Below are 19409 nucleotides of genomic sequence, written 5' to 3' on the forward strand. Positions count from 1 at the left end.
CTCTTTGTAGTTTTTCGATTTCGTATGAGTCTTTCCTTTGTACGTCGGTCTTTTCCTTTTCCTTAGACTGTTCTCGATCAGTAACTCAGTTTTACTTTTAGGTTTTTCGATTGGTTTAGAGAAGCTGCAAAAACAAAGAGATGGACATTACAAAGTGATTATGGTAATCGTAAGAAGGACCGACAAAAGAGAAAAATATATCCTACTTTTCCATTCTAGGATAGAAATTATGCAAAATTTATGGTTACCAAACCAACCAACCCTTCATTTTTAGCACTCAGGCTTGAATGCATATTGGTTATTAAAAAAATCTGAAAGATAGCTTACTGGTTAAGCATGAGATGAAACGAGTTTGATAAAACTTAACAGCAGAATAGCTGAATCTTAGCCCGTTTCTCACAAAAAAATTCATATCTATTTACCATAAGCCTGGTGCTAGTGCTAGTGCCTGGTGCTCAGCCTGGTGCTAGTGCTGTATACTGAATTCAATTCAATCCAATTTATTCCACGACAAACGCCTTACAGCACCTAGTTCAAAGTGTTAACTGAGCACTAAACTCAGGTAACGTACCTATGTCTATTTTCAATTCAATTCGATTTATTTATAACCCATCTTACACAAAAAGAGGGCGAAACGCCCTTAAGATGGAGTAATAAAAAAAAGATAAATAAGCTATTAATAAATACACACCAAGAGACAATCAAATAAATAATGCAGACCGAGGATGAGATACTATCGACATAGAAGAACGAAAATCATGTTGCCTTTTATCAATAACACATATAGGCGAGACTAAGAGGAATTTTTTCGGAATAATTGGGCAGAATAATTGTGAAGGAAACGGTAAAACTTTCTTGAATTCTAGAAAATTAGTTAATTTGTCTGGATATAACTTTCAAGGATATTTCTAAAGCCCAAACTCTGGCTCATCAAAGTTTTCCACATTATCCACCTCTATTCTTTTCCTTTTCAAAGAATACCAACCTTATGACTCGGACAGTCTTTGTGCTATAAAAGGGAAACTATCAGAATTAGATCTGCTGCATACACAAGACCCAGAGAAAGTGCATTCAGCTTCATGACTTATTCTTATTTCTGATATACAAGGACTTGATGAATATTTTCGACAATGAACCAGTTCTTTGCAACAGCCGGGATTGAACCTGAGCCCTAAAGTTGCCAGAGGTGGCTTTATCCACTATGCTGTTACAAGGTAAACCAGAACTTAAAGAATTTGGGACCATGTGTTTTAAATTTAGAAATATAAATAAACAAAGCTCAAAATTTCATAAAAACAATCGGAATTGTATTTGTATCATCTAAAGTAGAGGAAAAGCTCTTTCTGACGAAAACTAAGGAAATATATTTGTTTTCCATGGTTAAGACAGGTATAATCTTTTATTCAGTTATTTAAGCCTTAGAAATAGAAAACAAACCAGGCTAGGAGCTTGAAACCCCCATTCTGTGCACAACTTATACCTGATTTCACCCCTCTAAGTTTCAACCTTCAAACACAACTATCTTCCAAGGCAGAAAAGGAGCCTTGTCTGGACTTCTACCAACATGACATTTTCTTGTGCTCTCTTTTACAATGTATAGTAACAACAAAAATTGCCGTTACAAAAGCTTTTACAACAAAATTCTAATTTTATATTCATACATAGCAGTTAATAGCAACAGCAATAGCACATAACAGACAAATAAGTGTATACACTTAGCTGAAATTACCCAGAAATCTAAAAGGATATTGTACCCTTACAAAAATCGACGATGGTACACTGTCATAAGAACTTTTGCTACACCAAGATGAGACAGTGGTCAATGTCCTACGACTTTATTATTTCCTTGTCCCTTCGTCCCTTGGCTTCTTCACCTCCCTTCATTATTATAATTTAGATAAAATCAAGCAGAATTCAAATTTAGACAAATTACCCCACCTTATTTTTATCATAAAAGCTTCAAAATTCTCCTTAAACTAGATTATACTAATGCCGATGTCCTACGACTTTCTTATTTCCTTGTCCCTTCGTCCCTAGACTTTATCTCTTTGTCCTTTAATCTCTTTGACTTTATCTCTTTGACTTTAACTCTGAGTATAAGGAATCAGATGTTAAAATTAAAAATCAAGCACTTCAAGAAGAACGCTTTGGGTCCACCAACTGATTAGAATGTTTCCTCACTCATTGTTTTGATTTATATACAAAATATTCATTCTGTTTCTTCTTTTATTACGGTTTCCCTCTGTTTTTGCAAAGTTGTTCATAGATACGCTTCCAATATTGTAATTTAGACAAAATCAAGCAGATTTCAAACTTACAAAAATTACCTCATTCTATTTTTACCACAAAAGCCTCATAATTCTCCTTAAACTAGATTATACTAATCCCAAGGTTGAATTTCTACCAAAATCACCAGCTGTCATAAAAAACAGCCGGTACCTTTTCCCTACATGTCTGTGAAAAAATACTCATATTCATATACAGCAAAAATACTTAATCTAAACAGGACGATGACTACAAAAAAAGTCAAGAGGTAATATAGTACTGGCAAATGATAACTGACCTTAAATGTGTTGAGAGAATACATAGGCCTACCTATAAGGAAAATGCTTGAAATATGTAGGGAAAATGCATAATATTTTTAGTATCTTAAATGTTCAGCAGGTTTCTCGAGATCATCCAGGGAGAATAAAAACAGTTTTATTGTTCAATATTTCGTTTAAGCTGTGAAATAGTAGTCCAGGAATTTCAAAATATGCTAAACTATTTATCAAAGGGGCTATGCCTAAAAGACGTCAGCTCTAAAACGAAAATATTTGCCCTGCTTCAACAATCTTTCTTATTGACTGCCACAATATTATATTTACTTATTTAGACAACCAGAGAGTGGGTATTTATACCGTATTATTAAGACCATATCTAAATGCATAGGAGGAGGATAAGGTAAGGGTAGTACAGAGCCTTTTGCCAAAAATACTTTCGTAGATAGCTAAAATACTTTCTAAAAGTCTAAAAAATACTTCCTACAGTTTGTATCCCCCCTTTTCAAAGAAATCGATTATGAAAATATCATCCCTCGCTCCTTCTATCTGAAGGTCTGACCTGGCTTAAGAAATCTCGTAATTAAGAAATTCATTGACATTATAGTTTAATACCATCTCATGATGTATCAATCCCTCTGTCAAAGCGCCCATAATTGAATCAAATATTGATATTTTGTAGAAGCTTGTGCAGAAATACTTGTCTTTTAAAATTTTAAATATCTTTTTTTAAGAATATTAAAAATCTATTTGAAATAAAAATAAGTGAATATTAACTTCTGTTTCACTGTCATCTAGTTACTGTTTTTTGTTTTTTCTTTCATTTCAATTTTCCTCCCTTTATGCTTGCGTTTAGTTTAAAAAGAGAAAGAATATTAAACGTTACAGGGTAAATTACGCTCTATGAGTAAAATAAAAGCAGTTTCCTGCCTCCCCAGTTTACAGCTTTCCCCGGAGCATTGAAATGACTAGTACTTACTCAAGAGTTAAAAGCTTATCAGACGATAGAACCAATGTTGATCCGGACCTATTAGCACCAATAGCAGCATCATAACGACGAAGTCTTTCTTCTGGTGTACTGGCAAAACCTGAAGAATTGTCTAGAATATCAAAAATTGACAAATAAAAAGCGTAAAATGGAAAACTGCAGTTTAAACCTAAAGTTACAGGCCAACAATCTTTTTTTAATTGATTTGAAGTTCCTTTCTCAATTATAGTTTCAAATATCTCGATCCCTCCCATTTTCTCAATTATGTCATGCTATACTTCAGAATTAGTAATTTGAGGTATAAAAAGTCATAATGTCTAATATGGGCAAACCTCAAATGTTACATTAAGCAATTTAGAATGGCTGAAATGATTTAATCGGGTGTTGGAGAGATTACTGAGAAGCCAGATAACAGTAATACAAGGATATAAAATTGGAAGGGTTTGTTCAAAGCTATATTTGCAAGACGAACATTTAAGTTTAATAACTAAATATAAATATGTAATAACTATGTATAACGAGTAACTATATATAGCTATATAATAACTCTAATATCATCCATATATAAATAATCTATACAAATATGCCTTAAGAATGATAGTCATCCCCGAAAAAACACCCCTCAAATATTTATTAGGACGGCACTCGAAATTATTGAAAATAAATTATAAGGTTGTGATTTTTACGGTTTTCAAGAAAAATTCTTTGATGCCCAGAATCGTTCCAGAGATTTGGCCGACATGGTATTTTCATCATCTGGATACACATGGTATGTTTTGATTTGGCTTCACTCTTTCCGCCAAGACATTGTTCGATTTCCCTTACATCCCGTCCTATGTGATCAAAAAACCAAAAGCGAACATAGCCGCCTTTTCTACTATAGCTTGTTTATGAACAAAGGCTTTGGGGGTAATGTCAACCGCTAAAACCGAGTCATCTGGCCTTTCAACTTCTTTTTTTTTACTGCAATCAATTTCGGATGGAGGGTTGCAAGCCCAAATGACACTACGCCTAGGTCTTGATTAGATATAGGTACTTGGCCGACATTGCTGCTGACCAGGCCACCATCACAGCAGCAGATTGGTTCACCTGGAGGAACAAAGCTGCTACGCTCTCTACGCCACATATCATACAGAAGAAGCCTTAAGTAAGTTAAGTACTTCCAGCTTTTTTGACCGAAATGACTATCTTAAAATTAAAGTCAACTTCTAGGGGGGTAACCGGTGTGGAATTTGAGGTAGAAAAAGGTCAAACAAGGGGAGGACGATTGCCCTCAAAATCCTTTCACTCCTTAATAAAAGGCACTAGAACTTTCAATTTAAAATCACATGGGCCACTTTCTAAGTTTCTACGGAAACCCATCTGATGTGAAGTGACCGGTGAATTTCCTATTGTATCTTGCTCCTGATTCGGGGGGGGGGGTAGCCAATTATCTTCTATTTTTCTGCATTGGAGTCCTCTTAGACCAAGAACTTACCCATATTGTTTTTTTTCGCTGGTCCAAAAAACACTTTTGGGGCCTTTTATTAGCCACAAGTGTGCCGTTCAAAATCTTTTTGAGCATTTAGCACCTATTGGGCCATAGGTTTAAAGTTGTAGGCCTAAAACCTATCAGGTAGGAATTTTATCCTTTTTTAACACCCCTATTCTCTCCCACGAAAAAAATTGATTCTTTTCAGATAGAGAGCGATCTCTGAAAGCTACTGGCCAATCACATACCCAATATTAAACTTCACCCCTAGCTTTTTCCATTATAAAACTTGTGTGTAAACAATTGGCAATTTGCTTTGTTTTTTGTCCCGTGGCGTATGGAGGTCTTGCCATAGCCGTATGAAACTCGGGAAAAGAACACATCAAGTTTTAAGACACTAAAGGAAGGGGGAAGACGGAAAAAGAAGTCACATTGGGGTAAAAAAGGGACCAGCTGAGAACTAGAACATTTGGGGAAAGACCAGACCAAGCATTAAGACAGTGAAGGGTTAAGAAGCTACCAAAAGAAGTTAGATAAAAGGTAAATGGGGTGTATGAGAGCAATTAATTGTGGGAAAGGGGAGGAGAATATTACCAACTAGCGAATATTGAATTCACGAAATCATACAAGCTAGAAAAGGAATTTTGGCCTTGAAATAGCCTCAGAGGTTGGAGGAGCCTCGGAAGAGACTGACTAAGAGTGGATGAATCCAAAACACATGAGAAAAGGAATTTTGATCCTGGAATATGCTAAACGAGGTTGAAGAATCGTCAAATATCCCTTTTTGACTTATGGTCTTGAAATGGCCTCAGAGGTTGGAGGAGCCTCAGATGGGAATGAATAAGAGTGGGTGAATCAAAACACATTAGAAAAGGAATTTTGATCTTGGTATATGCTAAACGAGGTTGAAGAATCGTCAAATATCACCAAACTATTCTGTCTCAACTCTGTACTATGTCCTATGTCTTTACCTTCTCACTTTAATAGTAAACGTTAATAACAGCTAACCATAACAACAAGATTGAGAGAGGGGTACCTCAACAAACTGAAAAATCAAGGCGGTTATCCACATATTTGGACCCAGAACAAGCTATGCATTCCATTCAACTCAACAAGACACACGCAAGCAAATCAACAGGGAAATAATTCTAGAAACACGGGAAGACAGACACGTGTCCAAAAAGACGTAGGCCTACTGTTATCTAATGTCTGTCTTTTTGAGTTTAAGCTTCACCTTTGGAAGACTCCGTCTTTTAGAAGATTTTCGGTTACTAAGGGCCATGGTTCATACTTTGCTAGGTCACAGCTGACTATGCAACCATGATTATCATATATCACGCACAAGAAAAGCCTTCGCCTTTTTCTTAGCTGGATCTAGTAAAGAAAGAACCCAAGGGAATGAGGCAGTAGTCCCTCAAATGATATCCCAGAGAATAAAATTTTGCAAGAGATACGCGTGGTATATTATCTTACCAAAACATTCGTGTGTAGCATCATCTTGAATATGAAGTTGGATATTTTGTCAAAAATTACGTTTTATTCAAAAATGAGTGGCGTCATTTACGGTTAAAATGTGCCATATATGGCGTCATTTGTGATCAATACCTTGTCGAAAGTGCAAACTGTCTTCTGGTCTTCAGATAGCATGGGGGGGGGGAGGTAGTCCTGCTCATCTTAGTTTCTTCTAGTATTGAATTTGTCTCGGTTATTTATTGTAATTTTTGTTCGTTTTGGGTTTCATTTATTTATTGATGGTGATTTGATGTAGTTTTTACACTTGGTAAATTATTTGACTATATTTCTGGTCATTTTTGGTTTAATGTAGCTCTTAATATTTCTTAATAAATTTTGAGGAAAAGTTCTTTAAATTAGTTTCTGTTTGCTTTTTATTGACAGAGCCTTTTCCATGGAAAAAGAAAACAATGTTTAAAAAATTTTTTAATTACAATTTCCAATAACATACGCACTTTTGAAAATCCAGACACACATAGTGATGTATAATTTAGTTTTACACCTCAAGTTTTCCTGAAAAAAATAACTTAATACCATTCCAAGAAGTAGTATTATTAATAGTAAGCAGTAAGGGTATACATATAGTGGCTTTTTGGGTCTAGAACAATATCCCCCTCATGCACCGATAGTTTCAACTTCATACTTAAAGCCGTTTCTGATAGCCTATATTTCTGATACATCATTTGGATAAACTGTATGCGCATAATGCGTTTCGATGTAACCCAAGATCCCCTTCAACATTCCCTGAAAGTTTCATGTCAGCCTAAGTAATATTAGTACTAACAGCAGTAGCAGTACTATTACTATAGTGTTAGTATGCACATAGTTCATTTTTACTAGCTCAACATATCCCTTAGTACGCTCTGAAAGTTTCAACCTAATACTCTAAGCTGTTCTTATTACACTATTGATACGGCAATTTGACAGCCTGCATACATACAGAGTTTTTCAATTTAATTTAACATACCCCCCCCCCCAAAAAAAAAAAAAAAATTCTGAAAATGTCTCCGTAATATCCTTAACCTTAATAGTAGTATTATCCTTACTACAGTTCGTTACCACGAACTGTTTGATAATCTTAAAGTGAAGATAGATACCAACAAAATAAAGCCAGGTGGATTTGGATCCCTTTAAGTTTCTAAAGGGATTAAGTTTTGAAGTCTTTAAGTTTGCAAAAATCTTTTTTTTTCTTTTTTTATCGTCGTACAATTTCTATAATTTTAAAGTGAAGACAGATAGCTACAAAATAAAGCCAGATGGATTTGGATTCCTATTGATGTCTTAGGAAATTGCCTTGTTTTGCCTTGGGTGTGTTAAAAAAAGGTCCAGGATTCTTATTGCCTTGTTTTGGACAATTTGGAGTCTTCGTAAATGTGAATGGAATGTCAGCATCCAAACGGTCGGGCAATATTGGAAATAGCATTCCACTAATGAAAAATATTGTAATTTTTGTTCGTTTTGGGTTTCATTTATTTATTGATGGTGATTTGATGTAGTTTTTACACTTGGTAAATTATTTGACTATATTTCTGGTCATTTTTGGTTTAATGTAGCTCTTAATATTTCTTAATAAATTTTGAGGAAAAGTTCTTTAGATTAGTTTCTATTTGCTTTTTATTGACAGAGCCTTTTCCATGGAAAAAGAAAACAATATTTTAAAATTTTTTTAATTACAATTTCCAATAACATACGCAATTTTGAAAATCCAGACACACATAGTGATGTATAATTTAGTTTTACACCTCAAGTTTTCCTGAAAAAAATAACTTAATACCATTCCAAGAAGTAGTATTATTAATAGTAAGCAGTAAGGGTATACATATAGTGGCTTTTTGGGTCTAGAACAATATCCCCCTCATGCACCGATAGTTTCAACTTCATACTTAAAGCTGTTTCTGATATATTTCTGATACATCATTTGGATAAACTGTATGCGCATAATGCGTTTCGATGTAACCCAAGATCCCCTTCAATATTCCCTGAAAGTTTCATGTCAGCCTAAGTAATATTAGTACTAACAGCAGTAGCAGTACTATTACTAGTAGTGTTAGTATGCACATAGTTCATTTTTACTAGCTCAACATATCCCTTAGTATGCTCTGAAAGTTTCAACCTAATACTCTAAGCTGTTCTTGTTACACTATTGATACGACAATTTGACAGCCTGCATACATACAGAGTTTTTCAATTTAATTAAACATACCCCCCCCTCAAAAAAAAAATATTCTGAAAATGTCTACGTAATATCCTTAACCTTAATAGTAGTATTATCCTTACTACAGTTCGTTACCACGAACCGTTTGATAATCTTAAAGTGAAGGTAGATACCAACAAAATAAAGCCAGGTGGATTTGGATCCCTTTAAGTTTCTAAAGGGATTAAGTTTTAAAGTCTTTAAGTTTGCAAAAATCTTTTTTTTCTTTTTTTATCGTGTCGTGCAATTTCTATAATTTTAAAGTGAAGACAGATAGCTACAAAATAAAGCCAGATGGATTTGGATTCCTATTGATGTCTTAGGAAATTGCCTTGTGTTTGCCTTGGGTGTGTTAAAAAAAGGTCCAGGATTCTTATTGCCTTGTTTTGGACAATTTGGAGTCTTCGTAAATGTGAATGGAATGTCAGCATCCAAACGGTCGGGCAATATTGGAAATAGCATTCCACTAATGAAAAATATTGTAATTTTTGTTCGTTTTGGGTTTCATTTATTTATTGATGGTGATTTGATGTAGTTTTTACACTTGGTAAATTATTTGACTATATTTCTGGTCATTTTTGGTTTAATGTAACTCTTAATATTTCTTAATAAATTTTGAGGTATTATCCTTACTACAGTTCGTTACCACGAACTGTTTGATAATCTTAAAGTGAAGATAGATACCAACAAAATAAAGCCAGGTGGATTTGGATCCCTTTAAGTTTCTAAAGGGATTAAGTTTTAAAGTCTTTAAGTTTGCAAAAATCTTCTTTTTTTATCGTCGTGCAATGTCTATAATTTTAAAGTGAAGACAGATAGCTACAAAATAAAGCCAGATGGATTTGGATCCCTATTGATGTCTTAGGAAATTATTAGCCTTTAAGTAGCTGCTAAATATCTTCGTCAGTAGGCTACTTAATTTCAGCAAAATACACTTACTAAAAATTTCTACTGAGGTATTTCAAGATAAATAAACAGAATCTTTTTCGACACTAAAACCTTCAAATATAAATTAGAAGTAAGTATCAAAAGTGATTTACTTTTAAATAAAGCAGCTGAACTGGATTCACATCTATTCTCATTTTTCCATTCAACTGGCACACTGAGTCTAAGACAGTCACAATCTAGGGTTAATGGACTGCTTCTACATTTCTTGCAGTTCTAGAAAACAAAACTCAACATTTAAAATTGACAAAAAATTTAATTATTGATATAACCACACTATAGATACAATAGCTCCCATCCCTTTTTTAGGGGTTGTATGCATCTACACCAGGAATGTAGCGCTTTGTCGACCTGAATTGTTGCGTCAAAAGTTCGTTTTGTTTTAGCAGATTAAAAAATATTAAAATTGCTTTCAAAGGAATGGATATAATGGAATTAAAGTCTTACGCAAGTAGAACAGTCCAAATATCCTTTGCATCTCATTAAAAACATGAAAATTGCATTAAAAATTACCAACTGACATTCTAAAGTGTTTTAGCTATCCATTCTCCACAGTTTTAGTGAGACATAATTTAAAGTATAAAATGACTTGACTTTATTAAACAAGAAACGATATATATAAATCTTATACAAAGGAGACAGGGAGGCAACTCGTTTTGTCTCCTTTAACAATAGAGAGAGAGTGAAAAGAAGAAGGAATTACACCTCAATAGCTCAGACGGAGTACATAAAAAAGAGAGAAAGAGAGAGAGAGAGAAGAAACGGAAAAAAAAATCGACTCGTAGACACGGATGGGACATATAAACTAATTTATAAATAAATCACTTTACATTCAGGCCCCACTACTATAGGCAGAAAGAACTATCTCTTTCAATTTCTTTTTGTATGTATAGAGTGATGGTGACTCATTTACTAAATCAAGTAGTTTATATTTATTGGCAATCTCAGGAAGTTGATATCTTAAATTTAGTCTTGATATCTCATTTTTAATAGAAGGAAAAAGAAACTTATTCCTTGCTCTTGATAAATGGCTATGTTTATTTTCAACCAAGAGTTTCATTTTATTGAAAAATTATCCCTACGTTGGATTTCTAAAAACCATATGCCTATATTAAGGTGAAAAATTTGTTGTAAATGAAGAATATCAAGAAATAAAAATGTTTTAGTTTCAGATAATTCATTTCTCTTCCTAGGGTGTGTTAAAAAAAGGTCCAGGATTCTTATTGCCTTGTTTTGGACAATTTGGAGTCTTCGTAAATGTGAATGGAATGTCAGCATCCAAACGGTCGGGCAATATTGAAAATAGCATTCCACTAATGAAAAATATAATTTTCTCATTATTTGGTAAGGAAACAAGAACTTTACTCTATGCAAACAGCCGAGATTCCTGGACACTGTTGCATCGAGTTTATTAATATGCGCCTTGAAAGACAGAGTTGAGTCAATGTAAATACCTAAATATCTAAATACATCCATTCTTTTTATGGAAGAAGCTCCAATACTAATAGTTTTAAACGACACACGCTTCACTGCTCTCGAACTTCTCCCATAAATCACAAATTCAGACTTCTCTAGGTTAGGTATTAGTCGATTAGCATGGAACCAAGAATTTACATTAAAAGCAACAGTTTCGAGGGCCATACATAGGTCCTTTTCGTTGCCAGCCTTCAAACTAATTGCTGTGTCGTCTGCAAACAATATTGGTAATTCATTGTCCGAAGGCATGCATTTTGGAAGGTCATTTATATATATCAAAAAAAGTAACGGCCCCAATACAGACCCTTGTGGAACCCCTATATTTTCTAAAGGAAAAACATGAGATGATTCCTCACCAACTTGGACTGTAAAACTTCTTTCTAATAAATAAGATCTCACTAACTCAAGAGCTATTCCACGAATTCCTAGGAAAATTAGTTTCCTCAGGAGGAAGAACTAAATTGATTAGCAAGAATGCATTTATTTTAGGAAATCGTTTGGTTTATCCTGGTAACTTGATTAGTATGTACTTTTCTCTTTCTTTCTTTTCGATCTTAGAATAAAAAAATCAAAATAAACATATTAGCAAAGCACAAATGATGCTCTAGACTATAAGGGGGTGGAAAGTGGGGGGGAACTCTTGTTTGTGGCCAATTCTATTTGTTTTAAACTTGATTTTATTATTCATTTTGCCTTTTGCAAAAATTAAATATGTAATCATAAGTTTGAGCTACCCATCCATTGTCCATGGAAACTTTAATGATAAGGTTAATGTTCCCATTGAAAATACGCAATTTTGCGACAAGTCGACACCTGTAAGTTTCATCCAAGCAACAGACATTCATGCCACTGGATTATCTATTTCCACGATTTACCCAGTCATATATGCAAGAATTCCGATTTTACCTAGACTTTTGTTTAGGTTAGTTCTAAAAACTTATTCACAAACCAAGTCTTTCAAAGGAAAGTAAAGAGATATAATAAGTTAGCCTATAAATAAGCAGAAATAAAGTCAAATAATTTTTCCAGCGTAAAACTACCATAAATCACCATGAATAAAAAAAAATGAAACTCAAAACGAACAGAAATTACAATAAATAACCAAGTCAAACACAAAACGAGCAGAAACCAAGACGAGTAGGACTGATACCGACCATACCTTCTGAAGACCAGAACATAACTTGCACTTTACTGAAAGGAATCTTTTCTTAGCTGAATGTTTCTATTTCTCATAATAAAAAAAAAACACCATCATAAACAAAAATACTTAAAAAAACGAATGAGTATGGTTGAAAATTTAATATGCTTATGCTAATATTTGTTTCTCTAATTTTTAATAGTTTCGGATTTATTAAAGTTAAAAAGTGAAAACATTTAAAATGTCTTTTGTTTTCAGTAAAGTGCAAATTATGCTCTGGTCCTCAGAATGCATGGGGGTGTCAGCCCTGCCAATTTGTTTATATTCAGCTGAGCAGATTCAAGTTCTGCTCGGTAATTTTGGCAATTTGGTAATGACGCAAAACCTGTGTTCCATTCTGTTTCTCGGGTGACGATTGGTTGGCATTTAACTCCATGATGTATCATATAATCTGCCTTCTTGGGAAACAAGAGCTGAAAAAATAATTGGGTTTGAGGAGCCTTGCTCTTAGACTGTCCCTTAGTGTGAAGAGGTTTTTGTTGCTGAATATGGTGGGTTGAGTTGCTTTTGCAGCTAAAGCATTGCCAAACTCTTTTTTTTCATTCCTTGACAGGTAGGGATAAGTTGGTATTGGAATGTTTTTCCCAGCTCTTTGAAACCTAAGCAAGTTCGTCTGAAGCATGGGTATATTGCTGTCTGTGACTATAAAACGAATTGTTTAATAATTTTCAGAGCAGATTTGTATCTGTGAAAATGATGATGTTGTTATGCATGAGATTGACCTGTTCAATTGTTTTTACGGCTAAATTTATGGCTGTTACCTTGGCAGCAAGGATAAAAGCAAATTGATGAATGGGAGTTGATCTACCAGCTCCAAAATTTCTCACTGAGCCATCTGAGTAAATTTCAAGATCTTCCGGGACTCTACCCAATCTGGGACTGTTGAAAGTTCTTTTGTTCCAAATGGATATATTCTGATTCCTGTATTCTATAAACAGGAGGAAAGTTGAAACCAGGATCATTTCCCTTGGAGGAGTTTCAGGTATCATAAAATACATATTGTTGAGCTTCAAATTGAGTCTGAAGTTGACTCTATATATTATAAAATAAAAAAAACAAGTTTTTTTAACTGAAAGTAAGGAGCGACATTAAAACTTAAAACGAGCAGAAATTACCCCGTATATGAAAGGGGCTGTTCCCTCTTCAACACCCCGCTCTTTACGCTAAAGCTTGACTCTTTCTCTCAAGTCTACCTTTTAAAAACAGTAAAAACTTTAGCGTAAAGACCAGGGCGTTGAAGAGGGAACAGCCCCTTTCATATACGGGGTAATTTCTGTTCGTTTTAAGTTTTATTGTCGCTCCTTACTTTCAGTTAAAAAAAACTTTTTTTTATTTAATTTCTGAACGTTTTTTAGTTAATCCATGTTTTGATTTCGGCTCTCCGCAGATGAATAATTAAAGCGAAATTTGCATATTTATTTATTTGGCTAAATGGCTTTCCCATAGTTTTGATCGGATGATTTTGCAAAAAAAGAGGGGAAGGAGGCCCTGTTGCTCTCCAATTCTTTGGGTACTTAAAAAGGCAACTAGAACTTTTAGTTTTTACGAGCGTTTTCATTAGTAAAAGATATACGTAACTTACGAATTAGCTTACGTAACAAACTTCTATGTTCGTATGTTTTTATTACGTATATGAAAAGGTTCGCCCACTCGTCAATAACTCTTTGCATTAAAGCTTAAATTTTGTCCCCTGAATCACAAAGGCCAAATAGTTGAAATTACTAAAAATCCTTTAGCGTAAAGAGTGAGGTATTAGGAGGAGGTGAACACCTTATATGCGTAATATTTTCTGTTCGTTTTAAGTTTTAATGCTACTCCATACTTCCAATTGAAAAAAAAACTTTTTCATATTTATTTTCTCATTGTTTTTTTAAATAATGCTAGAAAATGCTGCGCCCCCTATATGGAAATCTTCTTTCCGTATGACAAATTCATCCATGGAAAATTTCCCCCACATAGCTTCCTCTTTTCAAGCCCCCACCCAACCAAAAAATCCCCCTGAAAACGTCTCTACATTTCCCAATAACCATTAATACATGCAAACAATGGTCAAAATTTGCAACTTGCAGCCCCTCCCACGGGGACTGTGGGGGAGTAAGTCGTCCCCAAAGACATAGTTATAAGGTTTTTCGACTATGCTGAATAAAATGGCTATCTCAGAATTTTGATCCGACTACTTTGGGAAACAAATGAGCGTGGGAGGGGGCCTAGGTGCCCTCCGATTTTTTTGGTCAATTAAAAAGGGCACTAGAACGTTTCATTTCCGTTCGAATGAGCCCTCTCGCAAAATTCTAGGACCACTGGGTTGATACGATCACCCCTGGGAAAAAGAAAAAAAACAAACAAATAAACACGCATCCGTGATTTGTCTTCTGGCAAAAAATACAAATTTCCACATTTTTGTACATAGGATCTTGGAACTTGTACAATAGGGTTCTCTGATACGCTGAATCTGATGGTGTGATTTTCATTAAGAATCTATGACTTTTAGGGGGTGTTTCACCCTATTTTCTAAAATACGGCAGATTTTCTCAGGCTCGTAACTTTTGATGGGCAAGACTAAACTTGATGAAACTTATATATTTAAAATCAGCATTAATATGCGATTCTTTTGATGTAACTATTGGTATCAAAATTCCGTTTTTAGAGTTTTGGTTACTTTTGAGCCGGGTCGCTCCTTACTACAGATTCGCTACCACGAACTGTTTGAAATATTCAATTACAATATATCTATAAGGTAGATTTTCCTTTGAGCCTAAGCTAATTGTCTCCGAATACAGACAGCTACAGACAGGTTATCTCAGATTCAACAGAGTAATTTTCTTGAGTGTGTTCTGGATAATACGGAAGTACCATCAGAATTTAATGAAATAATGAAAAATGAGGTTATTTCATCTATAGGTTGTAGTTGGAGTTTTTGATAATTGTCCTACCTTTTCAGAGGATGTGAAGTGATACAACTGTAAGGCAATCGTTATTGCCATGTTTTGAACTTCCTCAAGGATCCTCTAAATTAAGCGTAGGTTCTATATACTACCATCCTGTGTCCAACTGTGGGAATTATCCATCTATCAAATTATACTTTGAAATTTGCTTTTCATTTGTTTAAGTCGAAAAATAGGAAGAGTTCCGTGATTACAGGAATGTTATCCTTTTTTAAAAACTAATTAAGATCATTTTCTTAGGAGGACAATAGCGCAGCCTAAGTAAAAAGCAATGTGGGCACAACTTATTATCCATTTATTTGATTTTTTCACCAAGGCCCTTCCTATAGAAGGATTTGTTGTGGAAACTTTGAAAGGAGCTCATTCAATTGGAACCAAAAGTTTTAGTGCCCTTTTTAAGAGTCAAAAGGGATTGGAGGGAAATCCTCCTCCCACGCCAATCAATTCCCCACACACATCCTATTAAAATATTGAGATATCCATTTTGTTCAGAATAGTTGAAAAGCCCAGTAGCTATATCTCTGAAGAAGCAACCCCCCCCCCAGACAGACATACAGCCCTCAGGGCAAAAGCTGTAAGTTATGCGATTTGCCCCACTCTTTACACACAGTATTTGTTATTAGGAAAAGGTGGATATGTTTTACCTTTTTAGACACTACCTTTTGGACACTTTCGAGCACTACCAAGGCTGGGGATATTGAAGGAAAAATTTGAGGAAATGTTAAGGGGAAAATTGAACAAAATCAAAACATACTATGTGAATACAGATTGTCAAAAGGGCACATCAACAATCCTATATTTTTGGAATGACTTACCATAGCAAGCTGAAATTTCCAAGGCATTATGAGGGGGTGTTCAACAGACCAAAGGGCAACATGTCCCTACCACCACTGCTATTAATACTGTTGCCACTATTACTACTACTACTACTACTAATACAACACTGCTACCAATAACACTATGGTACTAGTACTATTAAGGCTAAGGATATGAAGGTAAAAATTTGAGAGAATATTGAGGAAAATTTGAACACATTATGTGCATGCAGATTGTTAAAGGACCTATCTCAGGAATAGATTACGATATTAGATTGGGACTTTCAAGGAATGCATAAAGGGGAAGATCAACTGACCAAAAGGCAATACGTGCATGGTAGTACTAATACTACTACCACTACTACTACTACTGCTACTTCTACTATTACTACCACTCTGACTACTCGTTTTATTTGAAGTATTATTAATGCTAAGAGCATTAAGATAAATTGTCATGTAGTGTTGAAGGAGCAGTTGAACTAAATTAAAACACACCAAGAATATGCAGGTTTTCAAAAGGGCATATCGGCCATATCACAACTGGGGTTAATTTTATTAAGTTGTAGCTTTCGTGGTTTGATGAGAGGCATGTTCATGTGACCAAAAGGCAATATGTTAACACTACTGCTGCTACTAGTACTTCTAGTAATTCTACTACTACTACTACTACAGCTACTATTACGACTATTACAACTATAACTAAGGGTATAAATGTTAAATTTTCATGGAATATTCAGGTGGGCGGGGAGTTGAACTGAATCACAACATGCCATCTCCATGCAGGTTATCAAAAAGCCATATCAGCAATATTTTAAGCTTAGTCTTTTATATGAGGTTCAAACATAAGGAGTTTGTTGTAGGGGATGTTGAAGGTAATACATACAACTGACCAAAAGGTAATATGTACATGTTACTACTACTGATGTTACTAAAAATAAAACTACTGCTACTAATTCTGCAGATGCTACTAATATTGCTACAACAGCTAGGGTATTCAGGCCAAAAATTTTGGGAAAGCTGAACAGTATTGAACAAAACAAAACACATTATGTGCATATTGGCAGTCAAGAGGACATATCAGCAATGCCTCAGGAACAGTTTACAGTATTAAGCATTTTCAGCATGTGCTGAGGAGGATATTGAAAAAAAGGAGTTGATGTGCATACAGCTACTAATGCTAGTACTACTAGTGCTACAACTATTGCTACTACTGAAGCTAAGAGCATTAAGGTGAAGCTTTCAAAGAATATTAAGGTAGACGTTGAACAAAATCAAAATGAACTATGAGCATGTAGATTGCTTTTTCGGCCATTGGTTACAAATAGTGTTTTTTATTGGGAAAGAGGGCATATTTGACCTTTCGTTTTCAAAAAGACAAAGTACATTAAGTGAAGCTTTCATAAAATGTCGAGGGAAGTGTTGAACTAAATCAAAACATATTATGTACATACAGGTTGCCAAAAGGAGGAAACTCAGGAATGACTGAGGGCATTAAGTTTGAATTTTAAGGGAATGATGAGGGAGATGATCAATTGAGCAAGGTCATGTTGAGGGGGATGTCAAATTGACCATAAAGCACTATGTGTATGTTACCACTATTCCTACTATTATGACTACTACTTCTACTGAGGTAAGGATATTAAAGCAAAACTGTCAGATAGCGTTTATGGGCTGTTGAAGTAGATCAAAACACATCGTGCATTCAGGTTGCTACGAGGATGTATGAACAATTTTTCAGAATAGCTTAGAGTATTAAGTTGAAACTGTCAGGGCGTGTTGAAAGAGACATTGAACTAAATAAAAGGCACTCTGTGCATACTGCTACTGCTATTACTATTATTACTATGACTACTACCACTGAACATAAGAGTAGGAAATTGAAACTTTCAGGGAATGTTTAGAGGGATATTGAATCATATAAAAACAAACTCTATACAAACAGATTGTCAAATGGGCAAATCAGCAGCAGCAGTATCCAAGGAATGATCTAGCTAGGGTATTAAGTTGAAACTTTCAGGACATGTTAAGGGGGTGTTGAACTAGGCAAAATGAAAAATGTGCATGCTTCTACAACTGCTAATACTACTACTACTAGTACTGCTACAATTGGGCTCAAATAATATTGAAAGGGATGGTGAACTAAATTGAAACACACTTTGTAAATGTGGGTTATAAAAAGGCTGTAACATCTATATCTCAGGAACAGCTTAGAGTATTGCCTTAATTACCTTAATTTGCACTTTGGAGCAAAATTAACATCCATACCGGATCTGTTGTGCTCTGTGTTGAAGATAATAAAATTTTGTCACTGTGTTAGGGCCCAGCTACATACCAAAAGAAAGGTCTGCTGGAGAGATGCAATTTAAGCCCAGTCAGTGAAAGTGACCGCAAGACAGGTATGGCTTATAATGACTATTCTTCAGTGGTTTAAAGCTAACACCACACCACAACAGCAACTTTGGATAGAGTGAAGAGATGGTTGAATATAACAAGCAACATTGGCCTCCCAGCTAGACACTCTTATGATGACATTGGCATCAGGAGCTAATTAAATGGGATGGGCAGTCCCACTCATATTTGAATGACTTGTGACTCCATTCCTTGTCAAAGGACATAACAGTGGGTACAATCACTGTTTCATCTTGAAGACAATTCTAGCTGTTAACAAAACACTAAAAAAATTAAGTTGAGACTTTCAGTGCATGTTAAGGGGGTGCTGAACCAACCACAGGAGGGGTAGGCTGAAACTTCCAGAGCAACCTGAGGGGTATATTGAGCTAACTAAAATTCACTGTGTGCACATGATCACTAGCAGTAGTCGTAAATCAAAAGACATTATATGCATGCAGGTTATCAACATGATATATCAGAAATATCTCAGAAATGGCTTAAAGTGTTAAGTTGAAACTATCAGGGCATGAAGAAAGGATATGATACTAGAATAAAAAACCCCAATGTGATAACCATTACTGCTAACTACTGATGCAATTAATGCTATCACTAATACTACTCCTGTTGCTCCTACTATTACTTCTCCTAGGGGATAGGGCATAAGGGTTATATGGTATACCCTATGCTGTAGAGTAGGATATGAAGTAGAACTTTTCATGGAAAGTTTATATTGCTTTAAAACTAAATCAAAAGGCACAATGTGCATGATGGGTGCCAATAAGATGTCTCAGCAATATCTCAAGAACAACAAAGGGTATTAAGTTGAGGCTATCAGTGCTATTATTATTACTACTTCTGCTTTTGCAATTGAACTAAATCAAAAGAGTGTAAGTGTACCCAGGTCATCAAAATAACATAGAAACAATGTTTGGAA

The 19409-nt window shown here is 34.9% G+C and overlaps 1 protein-coding gene across 2 annotated transcripts in view; it reads right to left on the bottom strand.

Annotated features, from left to right (window-relative positions):
- The window catches only part of LOC136042677 (uncharacterized), a gene marked incomplete at its 3' end in the record, with an annotated part of 19799 nt that continues 390 nt past the window's right edge, over positions 1-19409 (bottom strand). The window contains 3 exon segments of one of the 2 annotated variants that reach the window (XM_065727638.1): positions 1-124; positions 3520-3628; positions 9746-9866. In XM_065727638.1, the coding sequence (XP_065583710.1) occupies positions 1-124; positions 3520-3628; positions 9746-9866 (354 nt within the window). 2 annotated transcript variants of the gene reach the window in all.

This window comes from Artemia franciscana, unplaced genomic scaffold, assembly GCF_032884065.1.
Source record: "Artemia franciscana unplaced genomic scaffold, ASM3288406v1 Scaffold_1715, whole genome shotgun sequence".
NCBI lineage: Eukaryota > Metazoa > Arthropoda > Branchiopoda > Anostraca > Artemiidae > Artemia > Artemia franciscana.